At 39.7% G+C, this 17719-nt stretch overlaps 1 protein-coding gene across 1 annotated transcript in view; it reads left to right on the forward strand.

Annotated features, from left to right (window-relative positions):
* FRMPD2 (FERM and PDZ domain containing 2) overlaps positions 1 to 17426 on the forward strand; it is a 36799-nt gene extending 19373 nt beyond the window's left edge. Inside the window, exons 13-28 of the mRNA XM_010015992.1 lie at positions 364 to 516; positions 2713 to 2898; positions 3812 to 3968; positions 6369 to 6570; positions 7469 to 7572; positions 8567 to 8665; positions 9780 to 9887; positions 10023 to 10139; positions 10613 to 10848; positions 11416 to 11520; positions 12839 to 12932; positions 13443 to 13528; positions 13723 to 13870; positions 14836 to 15050; positions 16374 to 16472; positions 17259 to 17426. Of these exons, the coding sequence (XP_010014294.1) occupies positions 364 to 516; positions 2713 to 2898; positions 3812 to 3968; positions 6369 to 6570; positions 7469 to 7572; positions 8567 to 8665; positions 9780 to 9887; positions 10023 to 10139; positions 10613 to 10848; positions 11416 to 11520; positions 12839 to 12932; positions 13443 to 13528; positions 13723 to 13870; positions 14836 to 15050; positions 16374 to 16472; positions 17259 to 17426 (2277 nt within the window). The remainder of the gene's footprint in view (positions 1 to 363; positions 517 to 2712; positions 2899 to 3811; positions 3969 to 6368; positions 6571 to 7468; positions 7573 to 8566; positions 8666 to 9779; positions 9888 to 10022; positions 10140 to 10612; positions 10849 to 11415; positions 11521 to 12838; positions 12933 to 13442; positions 13529 to 13722; positions 13871 to 14835; positions 15051 to 16373; positions 16473 to 17258) is intronic.
* The last annotated feature ends 293 nt before the right edge of the window (positions 17427 to 17719 follow it).

A 17719-nucleotide genomic window follows, 5' to 3' on the forward strand; every position in this document is an offset into this window, starting at 1 on the left:
GTGTAGCTCTATTAATTGAACTCTGAGTGGTCTGATCCATCTGGTTAGATCCACCCCTGCATTGGTTTCCCCCATGTAGTTTGTACTGAGGCAGCTGTAGCTGTCAGCTCCAAGTTCACAACTGCAGGCATGCACAATACATACAGTAGTGTGTGCTTTGAGCACCTGGCTGAGCACAAGAGGAACATTTGGCTGTCAGGATACTACCTGCTGTTACCCATCTTGTCTTAGGAAATGGCAACAGGGTGACTTCAGCATGTGAGTCACCCTGAAAATGGAAATGCACCAAATAAGAAAAGTTAAGAAAGAATAAAAAGCTCTTCTTTCTTTTGTCTTTTCTTTTTTTTTTTTTTCCTCCCAAAGATGCATGGAAAGAGCTATTTTCGTGTTGAAGACTACATTCCAGCAAGCCGAATAGAGAAAATGACCCTGGCGTATGTACAGCGGGAGCTTGCTAAATTACATCGTATGAATCGTTCCCTATTTGAGGATGAAGCTGAACTAGAATTTTTAAAGGTGACTTGCCATACCCCAAACACTCATGTATTTTGTGATAGAAAGCTCTTTATGCTATTATTTCTTTCTTGTCTGATACAATATATTTTAGATATGGTCAACAAATAAGAATAGTCAACAAAACCCTCTGAATTTCATTTTTCTGTAGACATTGTCACTCTAAATAACTTCCATGACATTTTCATTGTAGGTTTCCTTTCACCGATAGTATAAAGGGTTAATACACATTTCCGTGTGTTTTCAACATCCCAAGGGCTGATGCAAATTTTCAGCATGTTACCAACATGTCTGGGTTCCAGATGATTATAAATACACCTACTGAATGTATTAGGGATGATTATGAGCATGGGAATAAGCACTTTCTTGACTTCTGAAACTACAGCAGCTATTCAGCTACTTTCTAAACATGTAGTGATTATTTGTTTAAAAATATCTGTGAACCCTGGAAGTGAGGAAGGAGTTCTCTGAAGCTTTTCTCATATGACTCTTTCTCTAGGGTTCTAGACTATCATGATGATGTGAGATTTTTTTTTCTTTCCTAGTTTCTCACTCTCCCCCAAACTTTTCTGCTTTCCATCAAATTAAAAACATGAGGATTTAGATAATGAATAAATATCAGTAGCCATTTAGCTGCAGTATCACATGTTTTTTATTTATAGCATCATTTTAGCTCAGTTGCTGTTTAATTATGTTAGTTGCTCATCCAACGCTGTCAGTGGAATTGAAGAAATAGATTGGAGCTTAGCCTTAATGACAGTCCCATCATGCGTGGCAAATCCAATGAAGAAAAGCAGCTTTGTTAGTATCTGTTTCAATGAATAGGTTTGTAGAAGGAGCCAACACATCATACAAAGTGAGAAAGGTAGCCCCCGTGGCAAGAACATGCACATTTCAAATATAAAAAGGATTAAAAATTAAATCCCAGATTCAGCTAATAATTATAGATGCCCCAGTTTTCAGGACCTAAACATTTGTGCTCTGGATGCTTTCTGAAAAACATATCTTCTTAAAGTGTTTTATTTTTGGTCACTGAAAAGTAATTTGGGGATTCTACATCAGCTTCCCCTCCCCACCCAAAAAAATAAAAAAGCTTTAGAATACACTCATATTGATCTGAAAATCACAAAAGAGGGCAGAAAACCCTCCTCATATTCCATAGTTCTGTAAAGGGTCTGAGTCACATTTTAACACTTTGTTGCAAGTGCAGGAGGTAGAAAGACAACAGCCCAGAACCTCTGGGTGCGTTCCTCAGAGTATCCTCTGCACAGATAGATAGATGGCAGGGGCACAAGGTGGCTCTTCAGTCCCTTGAAATGTAGTCCTACTTAATGTTTTACCCAGCAATGGGCACTGTGCAAGAAAAAAGTGACACTGAAGGTCTGTTACTATAAAGTCTGGCACTGAAAGGAATTCTGGGGCAGTGAAAATCCCTCAAAAGTCACCACTATATCTGGGTGAGATAATTTGAGGGACAAATTAGCAAACCCTTTAAGTTAAGACCTTGGTAACAGAAATCTATATTGTGTGATTTTAAAAGATGATGGCCGTGATGGAACGGACATATGTACCTGGGTGAGTCAGTTGCAGCGAGGGAGCTATAGTGTCACTGCCCAGTTGGACATCACTATTGTAGGAAGGAAACCACATAAGCCCATAACAATGTCAGAGTAGCCCTTGCACCAAAATACTAGCAGTTTTACTAAGATCATCATATTTGCTGTACCTTATGGTTTCTGGGTTTGCTCAGGGAAACAAAGACACAGAAAAGAAAATGGAAAGAAAGGTTTACAAGTAGTCAAGCAGCACCAATCCTGCATGGATTTCTATTCAGAAATGCACAAAAGTGCCAAGTAGCAGTAATGCTGAATACCCCAGTGGTAATGTAATGTTTAGATTATCGTGGAGGAAGGTATATAATCCTCCTACCTCTTCAAATGAGGTACATGGGAATGTGTTGCTTCAATTTTACGCATGGAAAATGTATGCATGTAATGGTCCTATGACATACCAAAGTAAGGGGATGATTCTGTGAGACAGTAGATATGAAAATTTGGTTAGGGTTTTCAAAGGATTCTTGACAGAGTGAAAGAATATTGAGTAAAGACACTCAAAACCATTTCCTTTCCCACCTACCTACCTTTTCTTCCCATGCCTCTTTCTGAGTAATGCTTGGTAAATGCAATTTTTCTCTACAAGGTGACTCAGCAACTTCCTGAATATGGAGTTTTATTCTACCGTGTGTCCCAAGAGAAGAAAGGAGCAGGCGGAGACATCATCCTGGGAATCTGTGCCAAAGGCATCATTGTTTATGAAGTCAAAAATCAAACAAGAATTGCCAGCTTAAGATTCCAGTGGCGTGAAACAGAGAGAATTTCAGCTCACGTGAGTTGGAACCAAGCGAATCTATTTTCCACCCTACCACATTACTTCCCTTCTGCCTGTCACTTTGATAAATTTATTGCATTCAGAGCCAGAATTAGACTCATTCTGTACAAGCAAGTCCTTTTTGAAAACAGCCTCAAATCAAGGCTGGATCGGGATGTAGTTACCAAGATACCCAGTTCTTAGTGAGATTTAGATCTAGAAGTTTTTTGCCAAGGCTGGAGTCAAATTACTATGAAACTGAACAATCTGGTGTCAACTATTACAGAGACTATGTCAAATGTCTCTATGGCATATTCCCTCTTCAATCCTATCTTTCCCACTCTCTGTCTGCCCTTTTCCCTCCCTCCCCCCCCCACTCCTTTTGTTTTCCTACCCACATCAGGTCATGGGATCACATGTCCCTCTTTCCAGATCTCGTTATTCCCATCCTCATCTCTTACTATACTGATGTCTGTTAACAAACTGGTATTGGTGACAAGATTGTGACCCCTTCTAAACTGTATTTTGCCATCAGAGGTATATCAATCTACCATCATACAGTGTAGGTGTCAACCTGCATCACACATTTCCCAGCCTGTTTGCTCTCCCAAGATGGCCCCTTGAAGATATTTTTATTTTCACATTAAATTGGTTTAATTATTTTCACAATTGTAAGGCCAAATTTTGCCAGTTCTATCAACCTGCTCTCAATTTAGTCAACATCCAAAAGCTCTTTACTTTTGGCACAGGGTAGATGACAGCCATCTCACTAACAACTGCTGGATTTATGGTAGGCATTTACTGCACCCAAAAGGCATGAAGCCAGGCATAAATACAACTGGACAAACCAACAAGATTTTGTAAAATGAACTTTCAATGCCTCACTGTAATGACTGATATATGAAGCAAGCTGTGTTTTTTATCCCTTTAGAGAAAAAAGTTCATGATTGAAAGCAGCTTCAGTGGCAAGAAACACACCTTCATTACTGATACACAAAAGACATGTAAATATTTACTGGACCTCTGCTCTGCCCAGCACAAATTCAATGCACAGATGAATTCTAGGCAGCTTCGGCAAACATCATCAGGTGAGGTATAAATGCACTTTCATTATATAGGCTACAGGACAACGTTAGGTTTCAGGAAAGGTGCATTCAGTGAAGCTGAGGATCAGAACATGCCACATCAGTTTCACTCCGCTTCAGTTTCACATTTGCAGACTAGAAAATAATATCTCCTACTCACTAAAAATCGGCTGTGTATAAGTCTAATTTAGTCTCTGGATGAGAGTGGGCATGTGCAGGGGGTGGAAAGGGATTCTCTGATGGTAAAAACTATGTAGCTAAACCCAGATTAAAAAAAAAAACCACACAAACATGATTATACTTCCCTTCAGGAAACCTGCTGAGAATTCTGAGGAAACATATCAAGCTTACTCCAAATGTAACCTAAGAAATGTTGCTTAAAATGAATAAATACAGTAGTGCCCAGATGTGCTGCAGCTGAACTTAGTTAACTGGCCATCTTTGCGTAAGACAGGGGTTCAGCTGTATGGTTTAGTCCCAGGACAAAACTACTAAACCCAAGGCACATCAGTCATACTGACTCAACTATGTAGCTGCTAGCTGCTCTTAGGTTTTCCCGTGTGTGTGGAAGAAAAAACAGCCTAAGCTGACAGCTGTCATCACTCTTGGCTTCAGCAGAGCAATACGAGTTTTCACTAGCTCATCCATTGTTTTGAACAGAATCATTATTATTTACAACCACTGAGTATTTGACCCAGTGAGTCCTAGCAGGAGAATCAAGTGTCATGCCTTATCTGCTGGGATACTCCTTTCTCTAGTAAAACTGTAAAAGTGTAGGCAAAAAATTATATCACGTAATATAACAGAATGATTGATATATGGCTTCTTCCCCACTAAAATTATTTCATGAAAGTGAATTTCCACCTGTACATATTTGTTACCATGGCAAAGGCACTAGGATGACATTTAGGTTCAAAGCATCTTTTGTTGCTGAGGCTTCTGTAGTTTTAAACATAACTTAGTGGGACTGTGGTTTGTAGCATATAAATGAGTGCTCACAGTGAATCTTAAAGTTTCGTATGTCACATTTGCTTGTGGTAACATATATTAATAAAAATTACTACATTCCATACATGAGAGCTAAGAAAATTATAACCCAAGTCTTGATTACAAGCCCTGCCCCCAGTCACTGAAACAAGCCAGACTTACACAAGCCGTGTGACTGCAGGTTCTGAGGTTCGATGTGTGCTTGCTGTCCCAGAAATAAAGGCTTTGTGAAGGCAATGACAGACAGTAGTTCAAAATGCTGCCCTAGTCACCACTGTGGGGCTGTAAGACATTATAAGGCTCACTCTCCACGAGGGAAACTTGCTTCTGCTGCACTCTTCAAATGTTTAAGTCACCATCTCTTCAAAAATTGCTAGCAACCCCCTACTTCGAAATTACCATGGCAACTCTCAGACTGCGCTAATACTGTGGACAGTTGAGCCTTCTGATGCCTTAACAAATGCCCCCTGAACAAAATCACTGAGGAAAGAGGGAGCCTATGTCTAATGCTGCACAGCAGCATTCTAGAAAGTTGCATTCAGCCTAATACTTGTGAGGAAAACACACGGCAGGTCAGCTGCCATGTACAAGCACAATTAAAGCCCATATTTGTGCTAGCCTATACCAAGCTTGTTTTACTTTCCAACATGCCTCCTATTGACTGCTGTCTCTCTCTCCTTCAAATCTCCTGTCCAGCCCACCAGCTGAGAACCTAAATAAATTAACAATCCCTCCCACAGCACTATCTTGTCTCAGAAATTAAATCTTTTGAGAGGATAGATTCGTATATAGCAGAGCTCAGATGTCATTAAGCAAGTAGTAGACTTCACATAGAGGTGGAAAATTGGATAGAAAATGTTGCCACCAAGATGGTCCCTTACTCAACTTCACTTGTGCAAATCACTCAGAGTAAACATTCAGCTCCTTGGCCCCTCTCTGAACGTAAGAGAGCATGTGTTAGTATAGCTTCTGTCTTATCAGCTACACATATGTCGGAGTGGTGGGCCCTTGAAGGACAAGAAACCACCAACCTGACTAATTCAGTCTCTGACAGATGGGTATTTCTCATACACTGAACATTTACAAAGTATACTTAACAGAGATACTCAGGTTTTAAATATACAGGGTTGTAAATTACATCTGTCTTTGTGGAATGTGAATCTGCAGTATAATTCATATAAATGAAATCTAAATACAGCATATACTTTCTAGGAAAGAAATTATTTGGAAACCCTTTCCACTCTCTCCAAGACCCTGGTATCCTCAAGGATACCAGAACAAATAGATCTGTGGTGCTAAGCTTTTTTGCTGGCGTGTTCTAAAGGTTAGACAGAGAGCACCTTTGAACTTTAAAAAGATGGGAAATTATCAGTGGATTTATCTCTCCTTCCTCCCTCTCTCTCCCTTCTTATTTAGAGGAAAGTAAATTTGTGGAAATAGACAAATCATATGCAGCTCAGCATGAACACCTTGCCCTGATTCAGAGACTGTCTCGTTCAGAGAACGTGCTCTATGGAGCAAACCTGGAAAACCTTTCTGCTGGGATGATGAGCAAATCTTGTGATAACCTCAGTGTGGAAACCAACAACAGGACTAGACACAAAAGCAATCTTGGCAGGTAGGTTTGCTTTTTCCTCTAAACATGTATAAGAATACTCAGTACCAGCCTATATCATTGCAAACCTCTATAGTGAACTGTGAAGCAGACAATTTTTTTGCAGCCTTTATTGTGGTCACACCAAAAGACCCGGGGCTCCATGGTGCCAGCAGTAGTGCAAACACAGGCAGGAAGCTAATCCTTTAACAGAGAACTTCAAAAAGAGTGACATTTAAATTTGTACCAGACTCAGGAATGAACCACTTACTGGGTTATGGAGAAGGATAAAAATAAAGGAGAATAAAATCAAAATCTTTAGTGTCTCTGTATCTTCTCTGGAAACAGCAGTATGTGAACTGAATGCACATTGGAAGCTGGTTTTGAACAGGTTTTGCCTAATTGATTCCTCCTTGTCTAAGGGTGCAAATCACAGAGAACAGTGTAAGAACTTCTCCCTTTTCATTTGCATTGGTACATTCACCAGTGTGGGTGGTTACTATAGCTGCGCACAGTCTGAAGTGCCTTTTAGAATACTGAGTTAGAATAGAGCCGAGAAGAACATGAACTACCAGGAAAACTTTCAGATGTGGGTTTGTTTAAACGGACAGCAGGGCTAAATGAATCATGCTGAGACTATGCTGTGTTTTCCTGATGCCTGCACCCAGCTCAAAGGAAAACACAGGGTGAAATCAGTCATGATGTGAGTGGTCTAATGGCAGCTATTAATTGGAAGCTAATGCTGGCAAGGTTAGACTACCTCTCCTCTGCAATGAAATGTGTCCCAGAAATCAGAAAACTCATTGAAAGGCTATAAAGATGTATGTTCCCATCTTGGCTCTGACAGACTAATGTCAATGAGGAGTGCTAAATACCATTACTGATTTGTTCTGTAATGAGGTCTTTATCCCCTGTCACACAGATCCACATCAGGTCTATCCCAGTCAGAAATGCACATCAATTTGAATGGAAAGCAAAGGAGTTATGACTACCTGTCTACCCATTCAACTCAGAACACAATCAGTGGTGAGTATAATAACCATAGAGACAGTACCCTTCCATGTTATTGTTTCAATAGCAGGAGACCAAAATATATTCTACTTACAGATTAAAGATTATTCTTTTGCACTTCTAGTCCTGGCAATTAACCCAGACTTCAGCAAGACAAGCTGTTTTCTTCCCTTTCACTCCTGCTTTCCATCAGGATTAGTGGTAGGGGGCTTAATGATAAAATTATTCTATCAGTGATGCCTAATGCTCTTCAAAGACGCGGTTCAGTACACCCAGGACTCTCTCATCCAGTGCTTAGAGGTCATCATTTGGTTTGCAATTGAGATCAACAACCCAATAAATAACGCATGAGACAACATAGGCTCCAGGTCCTTCCTCTGTTCTTGCATTTGTATGACACTAACTAGAATAAGAACTGGACACCTAATTGTCTAACACTGTATGCACACAGTGAGGAGATGTATGGAATACAAAGCTATGATTATTTGTTTAGCCTATTTTAAAGTTAGAACTGTACTTTGGACACACTGTGGCAATTCCACAATATTAAGTAATGTTAACACTACAAAAGCCACCATCCTGTTCAGTGCTGATTGGATTGCATCTATAGAGCCACAAGGGCACTCAGGGATGAAGGCTAGAGTTTCCAAAGGAATACATAGGAGATTTTGTGTCCAAATCACCCGTATGTTCAATGGGCGCTACATGCCCGGCTCTTCAGATGTCCTAATCTTAATAAAACCATTGCAGATAAATGCATAGTCTCCCAGAAAGGAACATTATAGGAAGAGTTTACACAGCTAGTGTACATATGCCTTTCTAAAGAATACAAATTTTCAGACACTTGTTTGAGCTTCCTTCCTGAATTGTATTGTTTCAGAAGTGATGGTAATGTTGAAAAGAAGGACAAAATGTATTTTTAACTTTGAAGCCCCAGTTTTGCATGCTATATGAATCTATTGTCTCCCCGCATTAATCTGTATTTATTCTAGCTGTTTTGTTTCTGCAGCACCTGGATCACCAGCAATCCAAAAAGAAGCTTTACTAAGTGGTCTAGAAAGAGAAATAATTTGTGTCAATCTAAAACGTGACCCTAAGAATGGATTTGGTAAGTAAGAACACAAATGTTATGTTTGTTACCGAGACTTTCAGATCCTGGTGCTAACACTGATAGCTGCTGACTCAACCTGGACAAGACAGTAACTGTCTTCGCCTCATTTATTCCTATAGAATAAGACTACCAGTCTTTGTGAAGGACTTAGAATTTCTGAGACTGAGAAGGACTAAGCACATAAATCAAGACCACAGTTTTTTCAGAGGATTAACTAAGGCCACAGAGGTCAATGGGACCAAGTGCTAAGAGTATAATGAAAGGAATAAGGGTTTAGTTTTGTATCTGAAATGCATGCACAGTGGTTTTGTTTATCATAGACATTTCAGAGGGGGAGATCATGTTCTGCAAACCTTTCAGGTATTGCCTGTGGAAGTGCAAATGTGTACACAAGCTTAATGTTAATGTTTCCTGACTTTTGGATTCTTATTTGGATAACATTTTTTGTTATATAGTACACTATTGCACTCTATGCTAACCATCACATTTCACAGCTGACTGTTAATACAATTAAACATGAAGCTTCTAAATGATGCATGTCTGTGTGGAATATCCTCATCCCAAACCCAACTATACTAGAGAAACAAGAATTTATTCTGCAATAAGCAGAGTCTTCTGAGCTAAAATAGTGAAATTGAACTCCTTGGCAATAGATTTAATTTTCTTAGATATGTCTTACATATCCATTAGAAATTTACATGGTCCGTCTCAGGGCCCCTACTCTACATGATGTGGAAAAATGTTTGAATTTATTAAATGAGCTTTTAAACCATTTTACTCCTGCAGGTGTTAAATACTAAGGTCCACATGAAAGAGTTTATGACTCTTGTAAGAAAGTAGCTGGAATCTTTGAAAATCACATGCCAGGAAGGTATTCTTGTTGAGAAGTTATATTTAAATAGCCACCAAAGTCACCAGCACACTTTAATTATAATATAAATTTAAAGCTCTTCCAAATCAAGACCTTGATACCATGTAAGTGAGAGCTCCTCATTCTCCAGACCATGTATAAAACTTAAGCCATTAGAGTAAAAGCTTTTTATGCTCATGAGGTTCATCTTTTCTAATACTGCCAGTGTCTCTGCATTCTCATGCTATCTCATTTTTGCAGGTTTTGTAATTATTGGAGGAGAAAATGTAGGAAAATTAGACCTCGGTATCTTTATCGCTTCAATTATCCCTGGGGGACCTGCAGACAGAGCTGGAAATATCAAACCAGGTCATTGTCCTTAGTTTTTAATTAGAATTGAAATACTTTCATGGTTTAAAGTTAGCTATTCTGGATTTATTTCTTTATTTAGATATGCTTTGTCTTGGTTTTATCCTTGTTTGGTTTTTGTTTTTTTTTTTTAAGGAGGACGACTCATCTCTGTGAATAATACTAGTCTTGAGGGTGTTTCATTTAATACTGCAGTTAAAATCATACAGAATTCTCCTGATGAAGTGGAGCTCATCATCTCTCAACCCAAAGGTATGAAGGCTAATGCCTTTGCTGTCTATGGAATGCTAATAGTTAACCCAGGATGCTGGTATTTGTTAGGAGCTGGGATGTAATAGTACTTTCTTGCTGCTCAGTGCCAGTCAAAATAACCATAGGCCAGCAGTGAAAATAGTCAGCTTCTAGCAGCTATCAAGTGATCTCTCCTCTACAGTCAGTGTGAAAAGATCTATTATTGGCTGCTTTGCTGAATACCAAGGGAATTTTGGCATTTCTTTCTCTTACAGAGAAACAGTCCTCTGCAATGATAAAGCAAACACATTTCTCCACATTTGTAATAGCAGTGCTCCATTTTACAATGACTGACTCATTTTATAGATCTGATTTCACAACCAGCTGGTGTAGGAAGTTACTTTGCCCTCCTGTGCTGAGGTATAATAATATTTGTCTTCAGGTTTACTTACTGTTTGCATTCAGCAATGCTTTATTTTGCTATGGCTTTACAGACATATGTGAAGAAGGACTAAATGAAGAAAAGAATCTATCAAGAGGAAACAGCACCAGTGGATCTGAGATCTCTTGTGCAGACAACAGTAGAAAAAAGATTCAGGATTGTCATACAGCTGTCCCCAAAGAACAGGACATAAACGTGGATGAACTTGAGAAGGCCCTTTCCTGGAGTTTAGTACCAAATTTGGGCCCTAGGATTCCAGTTCCTTCAGCTGATAGCCTGGATGTGGAGGTAACCAAGATTTGGATGCAGTTCAGTAAAACTACACCCAGTATGTGTCTTAACAACACACCAGCTATATTAAGAATAGGAAGTAACCAAGAAATTTAAAAAAATTAGTAAAGGAGAAAGAAAACTTTGGAAGATGTTGCTTGCTAAATTACATTGGAAATGTCAAAATGATATAGACACGTCTAGAATACGTGCAAAAAAATGGGGAAACTGTTCAAAAAAATGTTATTAAAAATTCCCCTCCCTTTTCCAGTGGGGTATAAAATTTTGATTGTTTCCTTGCAATCTCTTAAGTTTTCAACCTGACAGAGAACAGCAACATTTTGTGTCTAATTTCCTACTATTAGATAACCTCCCTATTACTCAGCATATGCACATTTAGATTGTATTTTGAGTAACAGTAGTGTAAGCTTAAAATAGTGTCAGGGATATAAATGTTACTGCTCCAGGCTTACAGTGACAGCAGGATCAAACCCTCCTGGAAACTCTCTCTCCTTTTCGTTCTTCCTTTCCCTCCCTTTTTACTGCGATGCTGTACTCTCATTACTGTTTATATTTTTGAGACAGGAAGCTGATTCTTCGAACTTACCATCTCCATCTGAAACTAACTCAAAGGAAATCTATTCTGTGGAGCTCATCAAAGAAGATGGAACTTTTGGAATCAGTGTGACTGCAAGTGTTACTGCTAATCTTTCAGTGTGTCTGTCAAACTGTTAACAACCAACAAACACATAGGGAAAAAGTGTACTTATGTGGAACAGAGATAGGAGATAGGCTGGTGACAAAAGATGTTCTCATGGCACGTTTCAAACCTAAACGTGTCCAATCAGCTGACTGAGAAAGCAGAGCATACGCTCTGCTCATTCCCCAGTTGCTGCCTGCAGAAGCTGTGAAAGTGTGCCCACCTAAAGCATATGGCAGCACAAGCCCTTTTGAACCTTACTCAGTCTGAGAACAAGACCTACCACCAAATGTTGAGTTTGGTCAGCAAGGGATATTGCCAGGGCTTCTAGAAAATGCAGCCATTCAAGAATTCTCCAAGTCATGACTGGTTTTGCTGCTCCCCTAGAGCTCCTGGAACTCAAAGGCTCTGTCTGTACAAGTGGCTTGTACAGGACCATGGCATGGGATCAACAGTGGCCCGCAAGCACTGTTTAATTGTTGACAGCCTTCAACAGGGCTTTGGCCTGTGCCTCAACAAGTAGAATAACAGAAGCCATCCCATGCTGAAAGTTTAGCTCGTGGACTCAAGATATGCCATACTTCTTACTCTGGAGGCCAGAAGAAGGGCCATAGCCAATTTTATTTCCTAATATAAGGAAACACAGTTGACTGTATATTTAGAGGATCAGAGAAGGCAGCAGTGAAAACTAGCTGCCACATTGGAATAATAATTCCTTGTCCTGGCTATTGAATTTGAATTTACCTCTCCAGGCTGAGAAGTCTTTACAGTCTTTGTTGAAATGGAGTGGGAAGCAACAGCCATTTCATTGCCTGCAGAAGAAATTGAGGGCTGCTTTTTCACCTAAATTTGGCCAGGGCATGCAGATGGGCAGAACATGATTCTTGGGTTAATCTGGAATTCCTCTGAGCTGTAGGCTCTTCTGCACAAGTTTAGGTCCATGCTTTGTGTATTGTCTGAAACATTAATAATAGCTGAATGGATATTGCATAGTGTAGAATCTGGGCTAGTGACTGACTGAAAGATGCAACACCTTGGTTATGTCAGCACAGGGAAAAATTTAAGAACACTTAGTAAATGTTTTTATATAGTCAAGTGGAAATGCATTGCATTTTTCCTGAGAAAATAAAACAAAATTACTGCCTAGGGAAGTATATTACAAGTAGATGGGACTTCTGAGTAACATCTTTCCCTTTTTTCCTATATTTATATAAAATGTAATTCCTGAAGTAGTTGCTTTCAATGCATGTGTAAATTGCTTTGATTTTATCGTGTAAGGAGTCTAATCTGTGTGCATATGTTTTGCAGGGTGGAATTAACACTAGCGTGCGTCACGGTGGGATATATGTGAAGTCAATTATTCCCATGGGACCAGCTGATAAGGACGGACAAATAAAGATAGGTAACATGTCTGTCAAGAAAACTCTGGGCTGCAGAAGTCAACGTTAGTGCGGAATGTTTGCCATAGGGACAACCCATGGCAAACCCATTTGGGATTGGAGGTCATACTACTGTGAAACATAATATGTAGTCCATCATTCATCAGCCAGTCACTGTACTACCTATAGATATCCCATGGAAAAACCAAGAGCTTCATACCAACACTGAACAGTTACTCTATGTAGCTGCACATCAGGCTAGTGACTTTGACATCCACTTTCAGAAGCTGCTATGATAACCAGATACTATCACTGCATTTTACTTGCAGAATACCCTGGTATGTTTTAAGTGCTAGGTATAGAATGCTGTACAACAAGCAGTATTGCTTTCATAGAAAGTAACGTAATTTGACAGATGTAAGCATGAAACTCTATTGCATCGTGGGTAGCCTCAAGGGTTACACCCACTGAACCTGAATATCCAAGTGACTTGAACCCTTTTTTGTTTGCTTCTTTGTTTTCTTTTGCCTCAGGTGATCGTCTACTGGAAGTAGATGGCATAAGCCTCTGTGGCATCACCCACAAACAGGCTGTGGAACACCTGAAGAAGTCTGGTCAGGTTTGTACAACAGCAGAGCTCAGAAAGATACCCAGTAGACTAAACTGCACTTAGTACGAAGCACAGTAGCAAAGCTGGTCCAAAAGAAACTCCCTCCCCTGACCCCCCATCCAACTCTATTTTAAAAACGAAAGTAAAAAGACTTAGGGCTCACTGTATACTGTGTAATTGGAACCTGTTCATCATTATTTTAGATTGCCAAGCTGGTTCTAGAAAGGGGAGACTACCAATCGGCAGAGCCATGCCTGACTGCTAATGACAGAAAGGAGGACCAATGTGCAGTTGTTTCTGTAGCAACATCCTTCACAGATGGTACCAAGGACTACTTCTTTTTGACAGATGGTGAGTGGTAAAAAAAAAAGATCTCAGGGTGACTTCTTACAGTGTGCAAGAAAGGAATGAATGAAAATAATTCTATCAAATTTCTGCGGGTAGGAAGAAAAACTGCATATTGAATAAAAATGTAATGTGCAATATTAATGGCATTATCAAAAATCAATTCCAAACAAAATATTTCTGATTTACTTAGAGTTACAGTTGCTACATATAGCTGAATTTATCCTAGGTATAAATACTGTACTCTCATGAGCTGGGGCTGGCAAGGGACATCCCTGTCTGTACTCTATAGCACTCTCAGGCAGGAAGCAGTTGTGTTGATGTTGCCAGGCTGATACGCGAAGAGAGCACCGGCAGCACAACTGCTGATGCTGTCAGTAATGAAGCCAGGGTGAACTGCTGTCCCAGGGCCAGGACTGGAGACTGCCATCACTTCATTTCTTAAAAGCAGAAGATTCAGAGATCACTCTCACTGAATTTAGCCAACAAATAAATGGGCAGAATGGGGTTCAGTTGCAAGTATTGTATTTGCGAAAAGCCTGGTCTCTTGTTCTTGTGTCTGGGAAGAGCAGTAGGTCTTATTCTAGGTTATGCTGCTTAGTGCAGGACCCAAACTAACATCAGGTAGCAACAGAGTAGTAAGATACACCCAACACTTACAGAAGAATGTCAGAAAAGAATAGTATTTGAACCTTTTTGTTGGCACAAAAGGCTTCTTCCTTTATGAGCTTGTACCAGATGGCATAAAGTCTGTGAAGACTGTGAAATAGAATCCAGTTCTCCCCGTTCTACCTTTGTGATTTTAAGGGGTCACAGAAGTTAAGGAACACCAAACCCTTCTTTTGCCATTAGTACCAGTACTTCTGCAGGACACAAGAAAAAGGACTGCTGAGAGTATAATTTACATCAGCTCCTTAGGGGGGCACATATGCCACAGCTCCCACTCTTTTTCTAATCCTTGCTTTGAACAGATAATATATTTGAAGTCAAATTGACAAAGAATTCAGGAGGCCTCGGCTTTAGTGTTCTGCAAATGGAAGGAGATGGTTGTGAACACCTCGGAGGATCTATCATCAGGATCAAAAGACTGTTTCCAGGGCAGCCAGCTGAAGAGAATGGTGAAATTGAAGTTGGAGACATCATTTTAGCTGTGAATGGGAAACCTATTGAAGGACTCTTGTATCAGGTACCAGGCAGTACTATCACTGGGACTGCAGATGGGTAGCATGTTAATAAGGATGATGGGGTGAAACTGCATTTGAACTTTATTACCAGAGGGAGTCAGAATTTGCACATAATTAAACTGATTTCTATGTAGGATTCTTCTCTAGAATTCTCAAGGAGAATTTCCTTCCTAACAGAATTCTTACAGAACATTTCTTTGCTATTTAGTTTATAACTTTCTACTACTGATGCATGAAGTCTATTGTCAGATGCATGCCAGTTGTTAATTAGTTGGAATCTTTGTTGCTGTTCTGCATAGCTGGAACATTTTTTCCCTGTGGTCATTTGTGCTTTGCAATGCCATGCTCCAGAGTCAAATCTCTACTGGGTGAGCTAAACCCAGTTCAACTTTCTTACCTAGAATAAGAAATTCTTTCTATGAAGAAATGAAATGGTAAGAAAGGACTACATGTGGATTTATTTTTTTTATTGTACACTGTTTACCTTATGGAAAATGGCCCTTTTGTATGTGAACATGCATATACCAATAGATAAGGTTGGTAACAAACAGAAATGATGAAAGCATGCAATTTTGGATGGCAGGTCGTTTGTATCATTAAATAGCTAGGGCAAAAGACAAGGTGCTATAAGTCTCAGACACCTGGAGGGCTGCTGTAATTGTACTCCATTTTTTACTGGATTTTTTTTCTGAACCAGAGTCTGTCCTTTTCCAGCACTGTCTTGCTTTCTGACATACAGCCTTGTTACTCAGTTTGTGCAGAAGGACAGACAGGGTGTTTTTGCCCACAGCATTATCCACCACCACCACCTCTCCTCCCCTCTCCCCCCCCCCCCCCCCCCCCCCCCCCCCCGCCGATTAAATATTTCATCTCTCTCTTTAGCTAAAAGCTGAACGCAACTGAATAGATATTATGTCAAGGAGGGGGTTTGAGAAAGTCTCCCTTTGGTTATGTCAATATGGCAGTCTGTGGAGCTATGCTGATAAAACTGACGGAAGATGTGTCACTGCCACATGCAATTTGAATGAATTTTCCCAAAAATCCTGTTTTCTTCAACAAAAGAATTTAAACCTATGTGTTTATTGGTGGAACAAAAGTATGTAAATAGAACTTTCTTGACTTTAGATACACATTCACATAAAAACTATGGTCCACTTATATGACAATCATACAGTGGTGAATTTTGTCCCTCAGACACAACGGAGAGACACAAATACTAGGAATTTGGCATACACTATAAAAATTGTCTCCATCCCAGTTGGTAAATTGAAATGTACTACAGACTGTATTCCATAAAAAAGATAATATTCCTTCTTCCTGCTTAGGATGTACTGCACTTGTTGAGAGGAGCTCCTCCAGAGGTTGTTCTGCTACTTTGCAGACCACCAAAAGGTGTTCTTCCAGAAATAGAGCAGAGTGCCATGGTAAGGCAAAGCTATCGGTAAACTTGTTTCTGTAAATCTGGAAAAACAATACCTTTTCTATCCAGTTTTGAATAAGGCAACCTTCCATTTTCTCCAAGGCCCTTTCTGCCATTTCTTTCCCTTCCCAGCTTCAACTCAACCTCTAAAGTTCAACTGTTTCTTCCTTAGTAACCAAAATAATAGAAATTTGGCAGATGTGAAACATGTTTATCCCAGTCCAACAACTTGTTAATTGCAGTACTGTCACTGGAGTGAAACAGCACATACCCCAGCAGATATTCTAGTGATGCTTCTAAAAATGCTCTACTAGATCCTCAGCCAAAACCTGCAATATTCTCAACTGCAGCTATTACAACTTGTGGGCTTGAGGTAGCTATATTACTCCCAAAAGTAAGAGGAAACTAAAGAACTTTTCCCACCCAGGCTACCTCTTAGTAAACTTAAATATATAATGTTTTCAACTGGTTATTCAGCTTCTTATTGATAGTTAGCAGAATCTGCAGGGGGTGAAGAGGAAGGGGGAGAAAAAACCAAACATTAGAGACTGCAGAGACTAAACCAGTGCCATTAGGTGTGCTACCATTATTATTCCTTCTTCTTCAACACAACTCATGAACACATACGCAAGTATTCTTATAACGAACACGCATTTGTATTACTTTAGCAGAATGGCCCACTCATGGCTCCTGTCCCCCCAGGATTTATAAGAGCTGTTCATAGGCAGACAGAAATTACTTCCAGGACAATCTCCAGATAACGCACTGGCTCCTGTTGCTCTTCTGCTAGGTGCTCTTGACTGTTTTCTATGGTCAGTCACACAGAAGTCAAATCTCGAAGCTACTTCTACACAATGAGGAGAATATAGACACAAAGCTGAGACATGATATGAAAAGAAATAAAAAGGAGCCACGTCTAGCAAAAGAAAAGAATATTGGGGAAAGTGAAATTGTGTAGTAATGTTCTGGCAGGAACTTCTGAAGAACGTGGAAGAAAACTGTAAAGACATAACACTTATTTAGTAAGAGTACCTCCCCTCTTATTTTTTCCCCTCCCTTTCATCTGCCATTTGATATTTTCACATTCAGATGCTTATTGATGTTGCCTCTTCAAGCTATTTTGTTCTTGAAGAAGATGGGAGATAAAATGTAGTTACACTAATTTTTCTGTAATTTTGATAGACTCCAGCACCATCTCCAGTTAAGGAGTTTGTGGCAGGGAGGCGAGGAAGGAAAGAGATAGGAAAAAGA

This window comes from Nestor notabilis, unplaced genomic scaffold, assembly GCF_000696875.1.
Source record: "Nestor notabilis isolate BGI_N333 unplaced genomic scaffold, ASM69687v1 scaffold15806, whole genome shotgun sequence".
Classification (NCBI taxonomy): Eukaryota; Metazoa; Chordata; class Aves; order Psittaciformes; family Psittacidae; genus Nestor; species Nestor notabilis.